The 13,959-nt window shown below is 32.3% G+C and overlaps 1 protein-coding gene across 1 annotated transcript in view; it reads right to left on the reverse strand.

Annotated features, from left to right (window-relative positions):
* LOC118908927 (serine/threonine-protein kinase TAO1-like) overlaps positions 1–13,959 on the reverse strand; it is a 55,252-nt gene that overhangs the window by 32,699 nt on the left and 8,594 nt on the right. Inside the window, 7 exon segments of the mRNA XM_057499494.1 lie at positions 2,164–2,245; positions 3,669–3,762; positions 7,135–7,232; positions 9,679–9,792; positions 11,315–11,411; positions 11,975–12,020; positions 13,281–13,382. Coding sequence (XP_057355477.1) covers positions 2,164–2,245; positions 3,669–3,762; positions 7,135–7,232; positions 9,679–9,792; positions 11,315–11,411; positions 11,975–12,020; positions 13,281–13,382 — 633 coding nt within the window.

The raw sequence follows: 13,959 nt of genomic DNA on the forward strand, positions 1-13,959 counted from the left end.
ACTTTCAGTTCTGAATTACATTAGATTTCAACAGGAATGTATTCAGTGATGGTGAATTACATAACATACCACTTGGGTATTACGGGTTCCTTTATGTTGCTTAATTGACACTTCATAAAACACTAACAGTTGATTAAAAGACATTATGTATTAGTGATTTTTACCATTAATACTTAATAAAGCTTAACATTATCAAATACAGAAAACTAGAAAGAACAATTCTACCATAAGATTATCATTGTTACTTTTGGTATTTTTTTGATATTTATTTCTTCTCAGAAATTTTCTGTGTATAGATTTTGTTTTGTAGTTAGCACGGATTGCAGAAAGATGCCTTGTGCACTGGAGTTCATGAGATAATCTTGAATTCTTTTAAGACTTTTACCTCCTTTACTAGCTCAAATTTATTTCTTCTCTGAAGAGTTGTAACTATATATTATTCTCTTTTCATTGCTGTAAGTATTATACTATTTCAACTCATAAACATAATGCCTACAGACTACTTCATCAAATGTTCATGCCAAAATTACATAACTGTTATTCTTATTCTGGATAATTATTTTCAATTTTGCATTCTGAGACAAATAGCTTCATACAGTAAGTCACTTTTTTCCATCTTAGTTTTTTTCCTTATGACAGACTGTAACAGAAATGTGATCAGGCCAAAGTGAAGGATGCACTTGATAGATACTTCCTATCACTTCCAATAAGGTCAATATACAAAATGGACCAGTTAAGTGAATGCATGTTTGGGATCTGATCACCCAAGGCCAAGTATCGGCTCCTGGAGAGTTGGGTTATTACCAACAGGGCTTCTTTTGCCTTCATTAGGCAAATGTAAGAAGCCAGTCACATTCTTCCTTTTCCTGAGCCTTAGCTTGGTATGTACCACTATTTATGATATTTGGTCTTTTTTATCTGAGAATAATATATCTTATAATTCTAAGTTATTTAACAGTTTTCTACAAATGGATCCTGCTTATTTTTCACTAACATAATTCGCAGCTCTACTAAACCTTCTGTTCTTACCATGAATACCTATTTTTTGGGCTTTCATTTGAGACTGTGTGCTTATGGCCTAGAATTCCCTAAGTGTTACTGAAACTTTATACTGCTCTTCTACATACTGTAGTTGCAAATGACCCTACTGAATATGTACATGATCCTTTCAATATCCTTGCATCTTGAACTGTGTGTTGGTGAAAATAAACTGAACTTCTTTAAAATTCTAAAACATTCATGCAGAAATTCTTATTTTCTAGTGAAAAATCCACAAAATTCCTTAGGGTCACAAAGAGATAGAGTTAACTGCTACTCAATAATGCCTTATCTAGATGTTTTAAAAGCTATATTAAATCGAATAATACTATTATTGCTATTAATAAGATATCAACCTCAAAATGAAATAAATTTATCTTGTAATTCTAAGTTATTTAACAGTTTTCTACAAATGCATCCTGCTTATTTTTCACTAACATAACTCATAGCTATACTAAACCTTTTGTTGCTATTGTGAATACTTATTTTTGAGAACAGAAAGCATATACTAATAATTTATTTAAATTAGGTAACCAAACCTACTGAAAAATGAATAGAATTCACATTACTTTTAAAATATTTTCATTGCTAAGTTAGAAAAACATATTTCTCAAAAGGAAACAAAAATGTGCTATCAATTATTAGCAGTGCTTTTGAAATCTCTTTTCTCCCACGGTATTTACATAAATGTATTACACATCATTTCTCCTACTTTCATATTATTTTATATATGACAGATGGATATATCAAGTGTGGTACATACAAAAATTAAATCCAAAGTTAAACTATGTTTTGCCAATTCTGAAATGCCATGGTTCCACATGAATTAAAATTTATAGTTGTAACTCATGAATATATGCTTGCACATATAAAAATTAAGCCATTTAATACTACTAAATTGAATATTTAACTATATATTCTATTCAGACATGGTAAAAGCAGTTAATTTTGAAAAACAAATGAAAAACCTTAGTAACTATCAAAGTTTCCAAGGAAGAACAGTATTATGAAATTAGTATTTTAGCAAAAACCAGTACCATAGTTAATACTGATTCGGAATCAAAGAAGAATAAAACACATTCTTTAAAACAATTACTTGAGTGTACAAAACAGAGTATAACTGACCTTTAGAAGTTCCTGTGATGTAGGGCGATCTTGAGGGATTTTCTGGAGGCAAGAATCTACAAATTGTCGAAAATGATAAGACCTATTGTAAAGGAAAGTATCAAGTGAACATATTGCTATTTCCTTTAAAAACATGTCCACAAATAAAGGCATGTGCCTATGGGTGGGAGGGAGAATAGAAATGATGAAAAAAAAAGCAGACAAAATACACTATATATTTCATCATGTAAATCTATAAAAAGTTATGCAAAGTAACTAACGAAACTTTACCATTTCCCAAAGATAAATTTGCACACATTATTTTAAAATCCTGCTCTCACATACTTAAGTATCACAACTCATTCTACGTTGAGGTGAATTAGGGAAGTCAATCATTTTCCTTTTCACATTCAAATCTAAGATAATATTCTTAGTTTTTTTTTTCTTTTCTCTAGGCACGTCTTTTTCTTGCTTGACCCTTGGATCATCTTCCATATAGCATGTTTCAGAACATCACGCTATTTGTTTTGGAAGGAACATTTTTTTATACCTAAGTATTTAGCATTCTTGAGCAAATGGATAAAAGTTCCAGAAAACAGTAAGGTTTTTTAAAATTAGAATTCTGTAACATACTATTATACAGTGTTAATGATGAGAGTTCAGTAAGGCAGTAGGTAAAAAATATTCTATCAATATTTGTCATCAATAGTCAAATAAGATTTTTAATTCTTTTATACAAGAATGTTTGTCATCAATATTCAAATAAGATTTAATTCTTTTATACAAGAATTCTTTTTTGCTAATTTATGCATCTTACTTGTGAATTTTAAAGTATTTGTTAAGTATGGTAGGTAGTCCCCTAGAACTTTTCAAATGCTAGATACAACTGAAGAATTTCCCATTAAAATTTTTTATCACTGATAAAAATCCTTGTTTCCTAAAATCATCCATCTGTTTTCAATAAACTTCTTTATATGAATAACAGTATTATCAAAGAAGCACTAAGAGATGCAACATCAAAACACATTCTGAATAATAAATAATGACAATTAGAATGATCCAAAAATTAATAATTATCGGGTAACTCTGATAAATTATCTAATCATTTTTACCTATGTTTTATACCATATCAATTATAAACCATTCCCCAATTAAATATTTCTACAGGTTGTGGCAATCTATATATTGCAGTTACAAAATATGAATGTTTAAATCATGCTATTTATTATATAATTAGGGTTGTATGTGTTGCTAAGGTACAAAAAATAAATTAATTTTTATACAAAAATCATACTTTTTGCTCCCATGTAGCATCATGTATCTTTTATTTCTAAACTGAGTTACTTATATGCTATGAAAAGTAGAGATAATAAAGGATAAACATGATGTATGGATAAAATTAAGCTATTTTAATATTTCTGCAGGTTATATACACTTCACCTCATTGAAATGACATCCTTTTGATAACATTATGAAAAATATTTAAATTTTACCATGTGAACAATACATCTCTCAGCCATACTCACCATTCAGTAGACTGTAGTGTAGGGGATTCACTTCTGATTATATGACTGAAGACACTTACTGAACTATTACTCTGTAAAGGAGGCTTCATTTCCGCTATGAAAGAAAGAAAACTTCCTGTTAAAATATGTACCTGTTATACAGGAGAATGGAAGTACTGTTAGTTTTTTTTTTTAAATAAACCCAAACTTAGTAAAAAAGTTGAAAGTAGAGTTCAGAGAACTTATTCAAGGGAGTCCAATAGAGAGGAAATTGCAGCCCTGATGCACATCATCTCCAAATAGTGTATTTTTCCAATAAGCAAGAACATTCTAAGAGAACCTAGTACATTCATTAAATCAGACCATTGATATGAATACATGACTATTATCTAATCCTCAAACTCCATTGCAGTTTCAATCAAATGTCCCAATAATGTCCTTTGTAGCAAAAATGAGCTTCAACCATCTGCATCCTTCAAGGAAATTGTCCATTTTTTCTAAGTTTTAAACTTACATAAAATTGTTCATAAAATTTCCCTATAATCCTTTCAATATGTGTAAAATCTGGAGTCATGTCCCCTGTCATTCCTGATATTGGTCGTTTGTGTCTTCTTTCTGCTCAATCTAGCTAGAGGTTTATTAATTTCATTACTTTTCCCAAAGAACTAATTTGTGATCTCATTGATGATCTCTACTGCTTTCATTTTCTCTGCTTTGATCTTTTGTGGGTCTCTTTATTTCTGCTTACTGTGGATTGAATTTGCCCTTCTTTTTCTAGTCTTAAGGTGACAGTTGAAGTCATGACCTTGACAATTCACAAGTATAATTTTGACTCTCAAATGTCCCTCAGTTTGGCTTTGTGCTGTTACTAAATTTGGTTTCAACATCTCTGGCAGGAATATCACAGAAGCAAATATCACGCTTTTCTCAGTGTATTCTGTGATGTAGTTCATGGTTTCAGATCGTCTTGTTTTTGATGGTGTTCACTTTGATCACTTAAGGCCATTCCACAAGTTTTCATGGTAAAGTTTCACTTTTTTCCTTTGAAAAAATCCTTTGTATTGAGTCTGACAATAAGAAACCTCACTCTGATTATCCTTAATATATGTGATGAATCCCCCCTGTACATAGCCAGTCTCCCATCTTGGCCACCACCCTTTCCGCTTTTCCCCATCAAGTTTTCAAACCCCATTCCAAGTCTGTCTACTTCATCCACTCAGTTTCTGACACCCCATCCAAACTGGATCACTTTCTGCGGTGAGGCCCTCCTCATCAGTCCTCAGGAGGGAAGCCCCCTTCCTTTCAGTCAGGCACCGCCATGTGTCAGGTTTACCCACCCCAAAATGTGGACCTGCTCCTTGGCCTCTGACACCCCATGCTGGGCTACTTCCAGGTATGAGTGCTTCGGTTACCCCACCAGGACTCTGATCTCCAAACGTGACTGCCGCCCTTCCTGCATAGGTTCTGCTTCCACTTACAAGGCACTCTGTCTGTGGGAACTCCCTCCTCTCCTCACAGCACTCTGACACGCCACTCCGGGCTACCATGACTCAGCAGGTGACGTGGACACCTGCTTTATACTGTCCTCCCAACAGCTTTAAGAATGACTAGTTTGATCCAGGAAGGGGAAGGGATTACTGAAGAAATTCTTAATGAATAAAATAACTTGTGTTTCTACTGTGATTTATTAAAGTATTCAAAAATTCTAAATGGTGTACCATCAGTATATCAGACCAGAGGATGATTTTTGATTCTGTCATTTACCATAAACCTGACCATCTCAATTTAGTCAAAGAACACTGCACTTCGCTAAAAACCATAGAGATTTACTAAATCTAAACTGTGGGAGCCTTCAGTGGATTCAAAGGATATTTTACATTTCAATTATTTTTTAAATGAAAGTATCCTTTATATTCAATCTTATATTGATTTCAAGTATACAACACAGTGGTCCTACAGTCACCCATATTAAATCCTCACCCCCCCCACTGCAGTTACTGTCAACATAGGAAAATGTTACAGAAGCAGTGCTTTTATTTTCCATGCTATACTACTATCCCTGTGACCAACTTATGACTGAAAATTTTTGTGCCCTTTTATTCCCCTCACCCTCAACTACTCACCCCAACCCCTCCCCCATAGTAGCTTTCTTCTTTCTCAGAATTGCTTTGTTCTTTCTCAGAACTGCTTTGGCTATATGGGGTCTTTTGTGGTTCCACATGAATTTTAGAACTATTTGTTCTAGCTCATTGAAAAATACTATTGGTATTTTGATAGGAATTGCACTGACTCTGTAAATTGCTTCTGGCAGGATGGCCATTTTGATGATATTAATTCTTCCTATCCATGAACATGGGATTATTTCCATTTATTGGTTTGTTTCTCTCGTGAAGAAAGTATAGGTCATTCACCTCCTTGGTTAGGCTTATTCCTAGCTATTTTATTCTTTTTGATGCCGTTTTAAATAGAATTGTTTTCCTGTTTTCTGTTTCTGCTAGTTTGTTGTTAGTATATAGGAATAACAGATTTCTGTGTATTAATTTTGTATCCTGCAACTTTGCTGAATTCGGTTATTAGTTCTAACCATTTTTTGGTGGAGTCTTTAGGGTTTTCTATATGTAATAATATGTCATCTGTAGACAGTGATAGTTTTACTTCTTCCTTCCTGATCTGTATACCTTTAGTTTCTTTTTCTTACCTAATCGCTTTGAATGTTATTTCCAATACTCTGTTGAATAAAAGTGGTGAGGGGATATCCTTGTCTTGTTCCCAATCTTAGAGGAAAAACTTTTACCTTTTGGCTACTAGGTAGGATATTAACAGTGGGATTGCCATTTATGGACTTTGTTATGTTGAGCTATGTTCCCTTTATACTTATGCTAAGAGTTTTTATCACAAGTGGATGCTGAATTTAGTCAAATGCTTTTCTGTGTCTAATGAGATAATCATGATTTTCAGCCTTCATTTTGTTAATATGGTGGATCACACTGATCTGCAGATAGTGATCCATATTTGCATCCCTGGGATATGTCACAGTTAATAATGGCTTTAGAGACCCTTCATACATGGTAAATCTATAACCATAGACATAATCTAGGTGTTTAACAAATACTCATTAAATGTTAGACAGAGATATCTCAAAATTAATACCACGTTATAAACTATTTTAGACCTAATTTAATACAGCTAACCTAATACACTATAAACTATATACTATAAATATACTATAAACTATATACTATAAATATACTATAAACTATGTAGTATAAATGTACTACAAACTATTTTAGACCTAGTTTAATACAGCTAATCTAATACACCTAACCTAATATATATATAAATTGCCAAATAACCAAAGTGACAACTTTAATACATTTATTGCTCCCCTTAAACACTGACATAAAAATTAAAATCTGTAATTCTGTACAGAAATTGAGGTAAAACATTGATCAAAACTTACTACACAGTAATAAAGAGCAATACTTACCTAGTTCAATACATGTTTTTCCAAGAGACCAAATATCTACTTCGGTACCATATTGTTGTTTTTCATTCTCCTTGGCTAAAATTACATCTGGGGCCATCCTAAAACATAAAATGTCACTTAAAGTTAAAAAAGAAAAGAAAAGTATACTATTCTTTAAAAACGTAATGACCGTCTACATGGAGAATACCCGTGTGAATTCCAGATGATATAACTGGACATAAGAATTCTTGTAAAGGGAAATAAAGGCATTACAGGTTGGGAGGTAAATATTTACCATTGCATATACAGTGTTAGACTTATTCTCACCATTTGTCATGATCATGTAACAGCATCCTGGAGGAAAGATTCCCCAGAGCACGGTTGTATTCTGCATCAATTCAAGTTTGCAGATTCTAATATTGTATATCCTTTATGCCAGTGAATCTCAAACATTTTCATTTTAGTATCATACTACAAAAGTCTAAGTTTTGCTTGAAAGAGGGCATTTTATCACTGGCACTTGTTTCCTTGAAGTAAACAAGCTCACTACATTTAGCTGAGAAATTATCTGCCACAATAAGCAACAATGAATAAGCAGTTTGTCAGTCTTTTTTGCAAATAGGAGTAGTGTTCTGTGATAAAAGTGGCTAGGCCACTCATAACTAAATAAATCATACAATTATTAACTTTGTAGGCATCTTGGTTATAAAATGAAATGCTAATTCACATCTTCAGCTAGACTCTAATGTTCTCACTGGTATGCTTCACCTTATACTTCCTTTGAACTTGTTGTTAAGCACAGACAGACATTTAGAACAGTTTCTGACTGCTTAGTAAGATTGTCACCAGGCGTATGTGTGTTCCTCTGTGTAAAAACATGTAAATATGTACACAGTGCTGTGTTTCTAATATACTATATACAAACTGATACATATGTAACTTCCAATTGCCAATAATAAAGGGCGTCTAATGTGTTAAGATGTTGAAGTAAGCTTGGGGAGTCAGTAAGTTAAAAAGTTAAAAAAGTAGTTTTGTTTTTAATGCACAACTTTCTAGCTCCTTTCTAGTATAAAATATTGATCACTGATTTGTAAAAGGGGACCACGAAAAAGAATTATTTCTTCAAAGAACCCTTTTTTTATACAGGGGAAGAGGATTCTATCTAAACTGGGGTTCAACATAAGTAAGTTTTGGTCATACAGAACAGTAGCCTTCAAACTTTTTATTTTCTTACTTCCAATGAATTTATTTTAAAAATGTATCTGCTTGTACATTTTTGAGTTGGTATCAAAATTTTATAAACTTAGTTGCAAAGGATAAATGCACACATATGTATATACATTATTTTGTAAACGTGCTTTATAGATATTTACAACTTGGAGCTGAGGACCTAGCCCATTCAATTCATTAAAAACACTGCTGTATAATAACCTAATTAGCAAACCCAGTCTGCATGGTCATATCAACCATTCAAATCAGAATTATTTTCTATCAGGAAATGCCAAACTTCATTTTTCAATGTAAATAACATGTTAATGTGTCCCCATGGCAATTGTCCCAGTTATAAGTGAGGTAATTTATGATCCACTAGAAAAGAAGATGCGAGGGAAGATAATTGGGGAAAAGAAAGAGCAAGGAGTAAAAGGAAGTGAAGAGAGATGACTGTGAAGGCAGAAGGCCCTTGCCAAAACTTTGTGTCCTAACTCTTCAATATTTCTGATGCTATATATTCTAGATGTTATGTATTCTCAAGTTGTCCCTCTGGTGATGGTTTGAGCCTTTAAATCCTCAGAGCAATGCATCATTCTACTTTCAGGGTGGGTGAGAAGCCTTTCTTTAACAAAGTGGGAGTTGGGAGATTTGAAAGGTAAGTGGAAAAGAAGATGCGGTAGACCTAAGACACCTCTCAACATATACAGAGAGAAAACACCTATGGAAGTTGAAGATGTGGAAAATTATTCCCTTCGGACTTGCTGGCATTGATATGGAATTATTTATGAATAAAATTAGATGATGTCTAGAACTCGCTTCAAATAACTGGAGGTGGAGGGAGGGCAAGAGGAGCAAGTACACAGGGCAGCTGGGCCCCGGGCTAGTGCTGTTAGGCTTAGCTGACCGCTGTGTGAGCCTTCCTTATATTTTTGTCTATTTCCCTGTATACTTGAAATTTTCCAGAATAAAAAATTAAAAAAAAATTCGTAATTAGCTACCAGTCTTCAGATACTCGTATTCAGAGATACTGACACACAGTAAGTATAAATCTAAAGAAAATTTCCACTTAGCACTTCTATCCTCTCCCTTCTTAAATATTTAAATGTTTTCACTCCTACACCCAATACATGATGTAGATGATAAGAGGAAAGAAACATTGGGGGGGACAAATGAAACAATAGGAGATACAAGGGCAGCACTCCAAATCTATATCTGAAACTAACTATAGTGCTTAGAGTAATGTCTAAAGCAGCACTGTATTTCCAAGAAAAAAGATAAAGCATCTGAAAAAAGTACAACCACACACTGCCTATTTCAATTATGAGGATCAATACCAGACAGGACTATTCTTACCAATACAGCGTTCCTGCAAAAGAACTGGCAGGAGAGACCATGGAAGCCAATCCAAAGTCAGCAAGTTTCACCTGGCCTTGTTCTGTCAGAAGGATATTTGCTGGTTTGATATCTCTGGGTTTAAAGAACACAGAAAATTATTTGTCTTTCCTTCATAAGATTATACTGAAAATGATAAAAATCATATAAAATTTTATAAAACACAGAAGGAGAAATCAGAATAATTAAGGCCTTTGATAATCTCTCAGTTGAGATAATGAGAATTAAGATCCAAATTAAGAAGTGAGATACATAGAATTCCTGTAAGTATATAGTAACAATTTTCTAAAAGAGAAGATAAAATAGCAGTAGAAACAGGAGAAAAAATTAGGTAATTAATAGCACATACTCTATATTTGAGTTCCTGTTCATTTGTACAAATAATGGTTTTAAAAATTTAGCTGAACATTCTTACATAACTGTAAGATTTCTGAGTATACCCTTAACATTAAAATGGAAAAAAAGAACCTCATGCCCTAAATTTGTTTTTTTTAATTACTCATATCATTCCAAACTTTAGCATAGTTCTCCTACCTAAATATGAAATGAAAACTGAAACACATGGATAAGGTAATATCAATGATCCCAAATTTACTTTTAAGATCTTTTCTAAATCAACAATTACAAGTGAACTAAGAAAATTATAATGGGATTGTATGCCCAATGGGTACCATACATTCAAAAAGAAATAAATTTCTAAGCACTTGTCAATTCATACTAGATAGTACTACAATGGATATAATAGTAAGTCAATCTATTTTCTTCCATTTGATTTTTTAAACAAATGGATAGGTTCTTTGAAGTTGAGAAGACCTTAGGTTTTACTTCCAACTCTTCTATTCTCTTACTTACTATGCATGTGGATTCTCTTGGACCTTAGTATTCTCATCTAAAAAACTGATAGCCCATTAATTTGCAATGACTCTACTATATAAGTTTACTCTGTATTGTCTGGTTCACATAGATAATTTAAAAAATGCTAGCTTCCTTCTAAAAACAGGGAAAACCAATACCAATGCTAAAAATGTAGTTCATGATGGTTTAATCTTTAAATTACTATTCACTATCAAGGATTATCAAGGATTATCTCAAAAACATAGAGTCTTAAGTAGCTTTTACTTCTCTCTGTCATGGAATCAAATCTGGCATTATGAGTCACCAGGAGGACAAAAGATCTAGGTTAGTTCTAGTCTAATCTATCTTGCTTGTAAGCTTTGGGAAGTAAGTCACAAACTGGGGCATCAGTTTCTTCATCTGTAAAATGAAAAAAGTAAGAATACATCATCCCTATCGTCTCTTCCACCTCCCAAATTATTCTATAATTAAATTTCTATCACAAACCTATAAAGTGCACATACTTCAGAAAGCCCAGCAGCATGTGTAGAAAAAGATAAAAATTATCCTCAACAAAGAGATCAAATAAATTAGTATATTCTTTTTAAGACATGGATAACCTAAAAAAATATGAGTTTGTAAAACTCCAGAATACTTTTATTTACCTAAAACAAATAAAGCTTTCAAGATTAATAAATTCTAGGTCTGATAAATTCAATAAGCCATTTGCTTATTGACATATGATCATTTTTAAAGTACTTACCTATGGATCATGGTATGAGAATGTATGTAGGCTAATCCCTGGAGAGCACCATGTGTAATTGCTGCTATTTCCATTTCTTGTAATGGCTTTTTGTGAACTTAAAATAAGAATTCATTTGAAAATGATTATTCTAAAGAACATTTCTATTTAAAAATAAATATACACATATCTAACATATGGGGAAATTTTAAAAAACTAACATTTAGCAAGAAGGAACTTTTTGCTTTCCAAGATAATAAAACAAGGCAATTTAACTTTATAACAAATGTGCAGTTGTGCCTATTTGTTATAGTTCACAGGCAATTATCCTCAAAGTTAACAAACATTTAACAATTATTTTGTGATTATAAAAACAATGAAAGAGAAGCTTTCCCTTTTTATATTCCTACATATCTTCATTCTGAACAGAAGGAACCAATCAAGTTTAATGATAAAGAATGCAGAAAAATGCCTGTTAAATCATAATGAATGAAAACTCATCTGTATGCTAAAACATAATATTTAATGAGGACAGTGCACACCACGCTGAGACTCTAGAAAAGACAAAGGTTTTCACTCTTCCTGAAAAGTTTTAACATTATTAAAAAAATCTCTTACTGAACAAATTCTCATTTTATTATACTAATACTTTTCTTTTCTTAATAAATAAAGGAAACTTACCTTTCAGGAAATCTGAAACAGATCCTATACAATATTCCATTACAAGCTACATGGGGAAAAAATGATAAAAACATTAAAATACACTATTAAAATTAAAAGATTCTATATGAGATAAAACAAATTCAGCAAGGAGATCGAGAAGATACTTTGAAGTGAAACAAACTCTAGTTATCAATTACCTTTAATTACACATTTTGTGAACTTGTCAAATGCATACATGAAGTTAAGCCAATACTACATTAATCTTTTATAATGCCAACATAGAACTGCTTGCAGATGTGTGTTTCATATAATTACTAACTAAAGCTATAAAGGAATATACATATTCTATTAATATTAACCTATAGTAGCAATACTGGTATTGTTAGGAAGCAGAAAATTATCCTCTGGTACTATATATACAAAGTTTAGGTTACAGTTTAAATCTTTCCTATAAAGCCAACACAGAGCACCTCTTATGTGCAAGGTATTTTATATATATTAACTAATTTAATCCTCATAACCACATTTGGAAGTAGACCCTATTATCATCCTTGTTTACAGATGGAGAAACCTGAAAGACAGAAAGGCAGTCTACCCTGTCAGCCACTGTTTTTTCTTTAACTGCAGCCTCAAATTTAGGAGTACCATCACCACTAAATTAAACCAAATGTTACAAATCTAAATCTAAGTTCAGTATATTAAAATGATAATCAGCTATAGCTTATTAAAAATAAAAGGTCATTCCTGTTGAAAGAAAATTTAGCTTTCCTCTTAAAAGACATAATTACTATGCCTATACTGTTGTAAGATTACTACCTTATCTTAGTTTAAACAATGGGGCAAAATTAATTTCCATTTTCTGCAATAAAATGTCTCAATTTTCTACCTTTAGTATCATTCAGCCAAAGAATCACAATCAGTTCAGATTTCTTCAAGATTCACCACCGACATTCCACACAAGATCCTTGTGGTTAAATAGTTTACAATACATTTATGTCAAAAATATATGCTGATTTTCATGCTTGAGTGATAGGATTGTTCTCAACAAATGTTTGATAAAGCATTTGAAGAATGATACCGCTAACATACATCAGAACATTTTCCCATGCACGTAATGATCAGGTGAATCTCTGAAGTAAACTGGCAAAATTTCTATTATCTCCTACTGCCCAAGAGTTCCAGGAAAAGCTGCTCCTCCTTTCTCAGTATGAACTAACATTTCAAGGTGTTTGTGCATGGCTTTACACGACTATTTTGAGACATTTTTGAATTAATTATAAACTAAACCTACTAAAATTACAGCAAGGGGAGAGCAGATACCTACCCATGCTGTGTGCTCACTTAAATAGCAGCCTTTGTATTCTATAATGTTGGGATGTTTTAATATTTGTAGAATCCTGACTTCCTTAATAATGTCCTGCCATTTCTGTGGGGAGAAAAAAAGAATAAAGGAAATAATTAGGAACAGTTGCTTTTCCTTAGAAAGCTATACAAGTAAAAAAGTAATTATTAGATTAAAATGTTAATAAGAACATACAACTTTGTTTCATTTGTAATATTTAAATGTCAAACTAATACATTTTAAAGAACTTACGTCCATATAGTTTACAACTCAATTACATAAAATTCATTCCAGGTAGGACATATTTTTATTTTCATCAAAGTCATTATCAATGAGTCTTATTAAAATTTTACAACCACACACCAAGCCTGTTGAAAACTATATACTATATTTAGTGGTTTTTCTTCAAAAGTTCAACCTCTCCCTTCTTTTGTGCAGCTTTATTGTTGCATAATTTACATACCTTAAAGTTCCACTATTGTGTTTTTGGCTTATATTGTCTACCGAATGTTAAGTTTTTTCTGCTGTTTAAACTCAAATCAAGTAATTACCTAAATTCCTTGCACATATTCTAAAATGCTAGTGAACACTTAGGTTATAACAGAGGGGAGTTCCCAGAAAAACCAAGCAGCATGAAAACATTTTCCTATAGGATTTTAGG

Source organism: Manis pentadactyla, chromosome 4 (assembly GCF_030020395.1).
Source record: "Manis pentadactyla isolate mManPen7 chromosome 4, mManPen7.hap1, whole genome shotgun sequence".
In the NCBI taxonomy this organism is placed as follows: domain Eukaryota; kingdom Metazoa; phylum Chordata; class Mammalia; order Pholidota; family Manidae; genus Manis; species Manis pentadactyla.